Source organism: Leptosomus discolor, chromosome 4 (assembly GCF_034619465.1).
Source record: "Leptosomus discolor isolate bLepDis1 chromosome 4, bLepDis1.hap2, whole genome shotgun sequence".
Taxonomy (NCBI): Eukaryota; Metazoa; Chordata; class Aves; order Leptosomiformes; family Leptosomidae; genus Leptosomus; species Leptosomus discolor.
Genome location: NC_141394.1, coordinates 672,672 through 682,639, shown reverse-complemented (window position 1 = coordinate 682,639; position 9,968 = coordinate 672,672). Strand labels below are relative to the sequence as shown.

The 9,968-nt window shown below is 48.3% G+C and overlaps 1 protein-coding gene across 1 annotated transcript; it reads right to left on the bottom strand.

Annotated features, from left to right (window-relative positions):
• Window positions 1-329: 329 nt before the first annotated feature.
• PCDH18 (protocadherin 18) lies at window positions 330-9,079 on the bottom strand. Its single transcript, XM_009957930.2, has 4 exons — window positions 6,575-9,079; window positions 5,510-5,595; window positions 5,212-5,375; window positions 330-1,015 (listed from the first exon to the last, which is right to left on the bottom strand). Exons 1-4 carry the CDS (start codon window positions 9,077-9,079, stop codon window positions 330-332), a joined length of 3,441 nt encoding a protein of 1,146 aa, XP_009956232.2.
• Window positions 9,080-9,968: the final 889 nt, after the last annotated feature.

Sequence of the window (9,968 nt, the reverse complement as noted above, 5' to 3'; positions counted from 1 at the left end):
CTGTGTGGCAAGAATGCTGGAAGTTTGACAAGAGTGGTACCATCTATATACATTTAGGAAAACATGCTTGTTGTGGGTGTACAAAAATAAAATTTATTTGTTAAATTACACATAAATATAAGGTACAAATGTATTTTTAAAATACAGATAATCACACTTGCATTGTGTACATATGAAAATACAGTATTTTAATATATTCAACATACACAGACACATTTATGATAAATGCAACTAGTTGGCAATGCCAGTTCTTCTCAGTCTGTTTTTTATTCTTTATTTTGTTCCCTTCCAGTTTTCCATAAATATGGAAAAATGGGCTTTCGCAATGATTAGTTCTGCCGGACATCTTGCAGCAGCTTGTTAATTTCTGCCACCAGCTCACTGGCATCCATGAGTTCGTGTTTACCGTCACTGAGGTGGTTGAGCACGTTGTCAAAATCATCCTCTTCGTAATTCTCCGGGATCTCCTCCATGGCTGGCAGCCATTTCGAGGACGGCTGCGCGCTCGAGTGAGTCCCCAGCGCGGGCCCGTTGCTGGCAGGGTTTTGGAAATGTGTGCTGGCTGCCCAGGCTGCCACCCCCGGTGGGTAATTTACAGTCTTGGCTGGCAAATGTCCCTTCCTGCGCTCCAACGAGCTGGCGCGGTCCAGCTCATTGTACTCCGCGTAGGCATCCAGCGAGGGAGGCAGCAGGCGCTGGAAGACGCTGCTCATTTCGGAGAGGAGGGAGGAGGTACAGGTGTCCCCCGGCTCCTCCTCGCTCTGGCAGTCCTTACCAAACGTTGAAAAGCTCTTCTTCTTCTCGCCGGCGTCAGCCGGCTGTGGATCCTCCTCGAGGACCTGCTGCTGCTGCTGCTGCTGCTGCTGCTGCTGCAGCTGCTGCTGGGGTGACTGGAACTCCTCCCCAGGGATGAACATGTTACTCCTGTAATCGGAGGAGGGAGAGGGCAACGGTGGCATCCAGCACTGGTCAGAGTGCCCCAGAACCCTGCACTCCTCCGTGCACAGCCGCATCGCTGCAAGAGAGAAGAGAGGAGAGTGAGGTGAGCGTTCCCCGCCTGGGGCAGATGTCACTGGTATCCGCAGGGGCTAACACAAGGACCGAACTTCTCCAAATCTGGCGTTTGGGTTCATTTACTGTGTGCAGGGAGGTGGCAAGGACAAACGGTCTGGATCTAAATGTACTTCCACTTCCAGATGGAAAATGAGAAGGATAAATGCAGAACATGTAAGACAGCAATGCAACCTCTTAACTAGGGCTGAAGATAAACACGTAAATCCCGGCTGCAAAACAAGCACTTGTGACTTAAAGCCATTCACTCCCTTTGTATAGTGCTGTTTCGTTAAAAAAGAAAAAAAAAAACAAAACCAAAAGCATTTCTACCTCCAAACATTTACGTAAGTTTTAGTGAAGTCTTCCAATGGAATTAGAGAAGCATATCAGTGGGAATGAACGGACACAGGAAATAAAGAAGAAAGAACAAAAATGTGCAGAGGGATCTCCCTCTTCCTTGACACACCTCCTTTTGATCCGACCATGAGGTGTACGCTGAACACGAGGTGATCCACGGCCTTATTACCTTTTTGACCGAATCAGTTAAATTTTACTTCAGTATCAGGATACTTAGGGCTTAATTCCCGCTCTGTGTGACTCCAGTGTTCATACCGGAGTTACCCTGAGGTGCGCTTGCGGCTCTGTAGCTCAGCGTACCGGACTGGGCTGGCTCAGGGGGGCTCTGACCCACGAGGTGGGCACCCAGGCCAGCCAGGAGGGCTGAAGGGCAGAAGACAACACAGCCACTCTTTCAGCCGCTTGGTTTTAGCGGTGTCCCAGGGAGAAGCAATACGATGGGGAAAGTGCCTGCATCCCTGGGAGCTATGCTGGTCTGAACTGGCCCACGGAGGGGCACTGTGGGAGCCCTCTGCAAACACCTGAAGAGGTCTGGGAACAGCCCCTGGAAGCGGAAGCAGGCGAAGCCCCGTTTGACAGACCCGCAGAGAGGGACGTGCCAGGACAGAGGCCACGCTTCCCTCTCCAAAGGGAATGGACTCTGCAGGACATGAGCCTCGGCTCAGGCTGGGTGCTGCCTGGGGGCCTGGCAGACCTGCTGGAAAAGACCTAGTGCTGCAGGGAGCAGTAACTTGAATTTGAGTCACAAACTTCAAAAGAAAGCTTTCAGAAATGCCAGACTCTTTGCATTACGCATATTTTGACCGTAAGAAAATTTTGCCGTTAATTCCCTATCGATTAATGGTTAGATTAGCCCACACAGAACAGAATTGCCTTTTTCTTTCTCTCTTTATATATTAAATACAAAAGAAATGTTTTCAGTCATGCCCTGCAAGTTTTCCTCGCTTTCTCATCACGTTTCCCAGTGGCTCTGAAGCCATTCATTTTACCAAAAAATCTTTTTGTAATGGTGCAAGCAGAGCTGAACTGGGTATTTCAGCTCAGGACATACCAGTGACTGATAAAGTCCTACTCTCATACCGTCATCGCTATTTATCTCTGCTCTTTACACACGCTGTCATATTGTTTGCTTTCCTAATGCCCTTTCCATTCCCCCGAGTATAAACTTTCTCTGTCTCTTACACGTGAGAGCATGAATTTCTGCAGGAACACCGGCTCAGGCTGCAGGCTGGGTATGGCACAAGCTATCGCGGGAAGGGCCTGCTGATCCAGGGAGCTTCCAATGAACAAAGCAACCCAGAAACTACCAGTGGCTCAAGTTTTGATACAAGTGACTGAAGTGCCTTCAAGTGCTTTGCTCTCACGTATGGAAAGCACACATATGCTGTTTTACAGAAAATGACTTCAAGTTAGAAAGAAGAAAAGATATCTAAGTGATCCACGGTGCTCGGACCAGCGCTCAACCCATCAAGGTCAGGATTACTGTTCTAGTTAAGAAGACTCCTATAAATTAATGAAAGACTTTCAATGGTCTAAGCATTTCACTAGTGGCGAGAGTTGTCTTGTGAGTTTTATTACTGATGTTATCAGGATTGGTTTTGGCATAAAATAATAAATTCGGACATTCCCGAACATAAGATCAAAAGATACTCTGAGGAAATTGATTGGTGTCACAGACTGTCCTCAAACCAGCTATAAATACAAAAAAAAAAAACCCCAGATGCACAACAGCATTTCTTTTTCTCCAGAATTTAAAGCTTAGTAGTGAAGATTTTAAAACAGAGAGAGAAAGAAACAAGTCTTCCAAGGACAGTTAGTTACTGAACTTTCTGATCATGTCATTTTTGAAGTTACGAGGCACTGGAGCCATTCCTTCCCCGTCCCACCCTAAAGGGACAAACTGAAAGGACTTTCTCACAGCGTTTTCCCTGCCAGTCTGGAGACTGACAATGCAGAAACCTTTCAGAATGGAGAACAGGAAACCTCCAGGAAGTTTTCTTTTCCTTTCTACTGGTTTGGGTTGCAGATCGATTCAGTTCTCCTCTGAACAGGTTCAGCAGACTTATCTGATGGATCAAGGCCACGTAGAGCAGCAACTGGACATCTGGGCGAGATTAAATGCCCGCCTTGACAGCCCAGCCCAGCTCCTTCTGCACCCCGCAGGCATTTCCCTTACTTCAAACGCGATCAGTGGGAAACCTCCCCCTTTGGAAACCCACCCTTTGGCTTCCTGCTCAGAGACCGAATTGCAAGGGCCCAGAACGAGCCATGGTCACTTCGGCTAGCCACGGGGGTGACACTCCCGCCTGCCGGGGAGGGGACAGCTCTTCCCTGGCAGTGGGGCTGGATGCCAGCGCCACCACCATTGCACTTGAAGTTCCCCTGGCAACTGAGCGCTCCAGCAGATCCCTCTCTGCCTCCTTGCCAATCGCAGGAGAGCACGAGACGTGCCTCCTGCTAGCTGGCAGGGGAATAAGTAGTAGAAGCTGGAGGAGACCAGGATAAAAAATATATTAGGACTCCAGATTTTGGTTAAGGATTCTGAAAAAATAGTAACTTTTTGGTTTTGAAACATTGGGTACGTAAGGCTAAGTTGAGGAGGTAGGTGAATGCCTGGGTGCGTGGTGCAAGATCTATCCTGGAGCAAAATATTCAAGTTAGAATGTATAAGAAGAACAAATTTCACTTTGGGGGTTTACTCCTGCCTAGCGCAACAGCCCGTTTCTCGGGGTGAAATGCACCAAGGTCAGGTACGACCCCCTCACCAGTTCTTGGTGGCAGCAGAGGGAAGGAGCCGCCTCTCCTCCAGCCCTGGGCATTACGTGGAGGACACTTTAGGAGGGAATATGTGCTGCACCGCCCCACCAAACAAGGTGCCCTGCTGTAGAAAAAGACTTTATGGAACTTACACTCGTGGTTCAGCGAACCCTACTGAAATTATCCGGCCCTGCCAGTTATACAGAGCAAAGGAAGCATCATCTGGACTAAGGCCAAGATCTAGGGTACAACAACTGGCTGTGGAATCAATAAAAGCAATTAAAAAATTCTTATATCTGTACTTGGCATAATTTCCCCTGGCCTCTTTTATTCAGCTTATAACTGGGCTTAAATTTAAAAGCAGTACTTCATCCACGTGTGCGAATGTGTGTGTTTATCTTACTTTCACTCACCCTTTTCTAGCTTTTTTCTTTTCTGCTCTCTGCCCCTGAATTGTACCTCTTAAGCTCGCTCTTCTAGAAATTAGAGTTGCAAGATTTAAAAACTGGGACATGTTTAGATCCTTCCCTTGCCACTCCAGTTCATTTTTCAGTGGGAAAAAATTACACTTTTCTTTGTTCTCCATCCATATTTCTGCACCACTTTCACAATCCATTTCTGAATGGTAGAATTTGCACCACATGGATCAAACCCACTATGGAAAATCTGTCTCCCAAATTATAGTTCAGTGTATTTTTAACAAACCACAAGCGCCTGGCTTTACAAAAATGTCTACCCAGTCATTAAAAGTCTGAGGACATGGAGCAGACTGTGCTTTTGGGGGGAATTTGGAGCCAGCTCATGATGATGTGAATAACAGAAAATAGTAGGCGCTGCTCTGGGCAGATTTTCAGTTGTGTCTGAGGCTTCATTTTACTGGATCTGTAAAGGCTTCAGCTCAATATTTATCATGAAGCAGAGTAGAAGGGAAGGAAACACAGGACCTGAAAGCTAAAGAATTTTTGCTTTCTCAGTAGCAGCTTTATCAAAGTGACAGCCAGGCTGCACTGTAAATAAACAGTTCAGCTTCCATTGTGCTCTTACCTGCAGGAATTCTCCCATCTGTAAGGAAAAGGTCACTGAATCCTTCCCCGAGAAGTCTGTCAATGGGAGACTCTCTCCCCAAATCATAGTCACTGTCTCCAGCTTCACTATCACCCCGGCCACTGTCCTTCAAGCTGAATTTATCCATATCTTGTAGGGCATATCTGTGAAGAGAATTGCGGTGACGGTGGAATTAAATTACCTCACGCATGTCATAGTCCCCTTTTTGATTACAACACACATCTGTATTTTCTGACACGTGCGCATGCGTGTGTTGCAGAACAGTCCAGGTCCTTACCTGTAGCTTCTGGAATATTTGTTTCCTCGAAAGCTCGGCCTTGGTTGATACTGGCCCTGGTGAAGCATCGAGAGAAGCTGAGAAACCTGCTAAAGAAAAGGTGAAGAGACTGATTCCTTGAAATGAAAGCTCAAATCCCTAGTTGTAACAGTACTAATTCGCTTCCCAGGTTGGTTGGGGGGGGCACTGACTCTAAAGTTTAATTAAACCAAATTCCTGCACACAGAGAATGCAGTACAACAGGCTGTTTCGGAGTATAGCGTCTGCCACAGGAAACATCTCAAGACTTTGTATAACGAGGAAATGTACTGCTGTTCGTTAGCCTCTGAACTCATAATAACTAATTCATTACCAAGTAAAACAATTAATTGAACAATTAATTAAACAAACCGAGGTAGAGTTTTGTTTTAATAGATTAGAATCAACCCTTTACCGTTCCAGGATGCTAATTCAAAATGCCATTTCTCTGCAAGTAAAGACTTGCCAGGACACAGCTCTCACTTAAGCCATTATATAGCGTTTGCAGTAAAAACTGAGGAGGGTAGTCTCAAAGTTTGAGATACTATCCTACACTACAACAGCTGCACTTAAACCGTGCCAGTGTTTAAGCTTTTCGTTCTCTGTCCCCATTAAAGAAGGAATTTCCTGTATTGTTTCTCTATAAAAATAGAGACACTCCTCCTTACACAGAAACGCTCTCTCTGGCACTCTTTCCTGAACAGAGCTAAGCAGAGGGGAAGGGAAGGCAAGGAAGACAGAGAGAAAGAGCAGTAACCCAGGGCAGACTCCCGTCTATGTTACATTCCACTCTTTCGGCCTTACGGGGAAGACCCAAGAAACGATGCTATTAGTAACAGATCTAAGGCTGTTCCCCAGGGTAACGGATTCAGCTGGTACTGGAGGAAAACCCGCCAAGCTGTGACATCTAAAGAGAAATCCGTGACACGTTCTCGTTAGGCATAGACCGAAGTGCCCGCTGCTCTCGGGGGTCGCACGCAGAGCACCTCCACGCTCCCAAGTGAACGCAGGAGCGAGCGGATGCACAGAACGAGGCATGGACCTTACCTCAACAGCCGGAGTCGCATGGGTGAGTTCCAGCGAGAAATTTTCTGGCACGTGGTTAGAGGAGATTGTCACCAGGCTGTTCAGCGATTGGTGGCTGTGGTGGCTCTGCCGGCTGCTCATTTGTCCCCTTTCCAGGGTCGGAGATGACGACGGAGAAGCTCTATGGTGAGATCTGATGGGCAAAGTGCCATTCACTGTTGGCACTAACGTAATATCCCCCTTGTGGATCTGCCTTGAGGGTCGTTTTGGGTGGTGCTGGTAGGTTGATTCCGCCACGCGACAGTTGTAGGACCTGGTGTCCTTTTTCTCTCGGTTGCATCTCGTAGCAAAGATAACCATAATGACCAACAGCACGGCACATATGGATCCTAGGGATATAATTGTTATCATGGAGACATCCAGAGAGGGCTGGCTTACCAAAGTCGCTTCTGTGCTTGAAAACGAATAAACATACTCAAAAACGGTACATTTCAGAAGTGCTTTAGTACTAAGCTGAGGACTGCCTTTATCCTGGACTATCACAAAAAACTCCCATTGTTTTGCTGGAACGGATTCAACACTCACATTGATAGAGATGTCACAAGTTTTGGGATCCATCACAAAGATGCTGCTTTCCTTGTCAGCTGCTAAGGAGCAGCTGAGTTCAGAGTTCATACCAGAGTCTCTATCTGTAGCCCTTATCCTGGTGACAAGAAAGCCAGTTCCAGCATCTTTGGGGATGGAGATTTCTGCTGTGCTGTTGCGTAGTGCTGGCCCCACAATGACAGGAGCATTGTCGTTTTCATCAATGATGGTTAGCACAACCGTGGTGTTGCTAACGAGCTGCTGACTCCCTCCATCCCTCGCTTGAACCATAAAGGCAATCTGATTTACTTCTTCATGATCAAAAGTTCTCAGGGCATAGATTGCCCCGTTGGAGGGATCAATGGTCACATAGGTGGTTATAGAACTTCCCAAAATATAGCTCTCCAAAATAGTGTAGGTCACCTGCCCGTTGTCGCCAAGATCTGGGTCTGTGGCTGTGACTGATGTGATGTACGCTCCTGGAGAGTTATTTTCCAAGATAACAACTTCGTATCTGTTTGTCTGGAAGCGGGGTGGGTTGTCATTTTCATCGCTGATTTGGACAGTAAAGTGTTTCACTGTGGAGAGACTTGGCGTTCCCTTGTCCTCCGCTATTACAGTCAAGCTGTATTCAGATCTCTTTTCCCTATCTAGAGTGGCATTAGTCAAGATTAAATAGTTATTTTCGTAAGTCTTTTGAAGCTTAAAGTGGCCGTGGCCGTGGAGCTTGCAAACTACCTCCCCATTCACGCCAGAGTCCTTGTCTTGCACTCTGACCAGGGCAACAAAAGTGTCCAGGGGTGACCCTTCAGAAATGTAAGCTACCTCTTCCTTCTCTGGGGACATCAGGTTTAAGCTAATTTCGGGTCTGTTGTCATTCACATCCACGACTTTAATTATAATTTTGCAGTGAGCTGGAATAGAGTTTGGCCCCAAATCTTGAGCCTGAGCGTCAATTTCGTAGGATTTGGTTACTTCATAGTCCACTTGCTTCAGGAGGGTCAGATGTCCTTTTTCTGAATCTATCTTAAAAGTCTCTGTAATTTTGGCAGACACATGACTGCTAAAAGAGTACACGACTTTACCATTAGCGCCCTCATCTGGGTCAGTAGCGTTGAGGTCTATGAGCAAAGTCCCAACCGGCGAATTTTCCAAGAGCTGGATTATATACGACTGCTGCTCGAAAACAGGGCTGTTGTCATTGGAATCAGAAATGCTTATTTTCAGGAGGGATGATCCAGACCTCTGGGGCACCCCTTTATCTGAAGCAGTGAGTTGGAGTTCGTAAGTGGACTTCAACTCCCGGTCCAGCTCTCTAACCACGACCAGCTCTGCATACTTAGCACCATCAGTCCTGGTTCTCACCTCAATACTAAAAAAATCATTTGCAGAAAGGGAGTAAGTGTGCAGGGAGTTGTCCCCCACATCTGGATCAAAAGCGCTGTCCAAAGGGATCCGGGTTCCTACGGCTGCACTCTCTGATATTTCGATCGGGATCAGAGCTCTGGAAAACTGGGGAGAGTTGTCATTAATGTCCAGCACTTCAACTTCAACGTGGAAAAGCTGCAGATGTTCAGTGGGCAGAGTGATCACATCAAACTCTATGGAGCAGTTCAAGTTTTTCTGGCAGAGTTGTTCCCGGTCAATTTTAGCCCCTATACTGATTTCTCCATTATCCTCACGGACTACCAGCAAGGGAGAATTCCCCCTCTGCATGGCTCGGAAACGAACCGAGGAAGGGTTAGGCATTTTTAATAAAACATCAGCTACATCCTCCGATAGCCTTGCAATTACCGATCCAACTCTCTGCTCCTCATAAATCCTGTATTTCAAATTCTTGCCCAGCACAGCCTTATTGAAAGATATTATCGCCAGTGCAAAAATGAATATAAAGTGCATTTTACTGCCGATTCGGTGCGTTTGCAAGTTTTTGCAATTCATTTCTCCCAGCAAGTTAAAAAGCAATTATTCCTCCTCCGGTCCCTCACACTCAGCGCACATCTGGTCCTTTAAAACTTGCGGACGCCTTTCCCAGCCAGCCGAGCAGGAATCGCTTACCAGATCGGAAAAGTTTCCCTTTTTTTAAGGTGCACACCGCGCCAGGACGCCCAGCTACCATCGGTAGGCGACCCCCGCTCCCGCGCTGGCCTCCCCGCTGCTCCGGCAGGACGGGACCCCCGGGGGCAGCCGGCCCCGCCGCCCGCCGCATCCAGGGACCGCCGCTCCGCCGCCGCTCCGCCGCCGGACGCAGCCCCCTCGCTCGCCGGCTCCAAATCCGCCGCAACTTCGCTCCCAACTCCCCAGACAAAGCTTTTTCTTCTCTCTCTTCTTTTTTTTTTTTTTTTTTTTTTTTTTTTGCCCGGCATGTGCTGAGCCCCGGCCAACCAATCAGCCCGCCGGGGACAGCGGGGCCCCGCAACCCGGCGCGGGGGGAGAGCGGGGAGGGGAGGGATGGGGAGGGGAGGGATGAGGAGGGGAGGGGAGGGGGGGCCTGCTCCGCCAGCCCCTGCTCGCCACCGCCAAGGACTTGGGGCGGGGGGAGGCAACTTTAAATCAACTTCCCCCCCACCCCCTCCCGCATTTTCAAGGTGGTGGGTTTGGTTTTTTTTCCTGACTTTAATTCCCCCATTTTCCTGCCACGACAAACGCGATGGCGCCCCTCATTGACGCCCTTTGAGGTTCCCCGTGTTTAACTCACGGGGCTCCGCTCAGCGCCGCAGCCGCGGCCGGGGCGCCCCTGAGCCCCGCTCCGAGCGCGGCGTCTCGCCGCCCGCTCACCCGTTACCTGCTGCGCCCCGACATCCGCGCCCCTGCGCGGGGCACAGCGAGG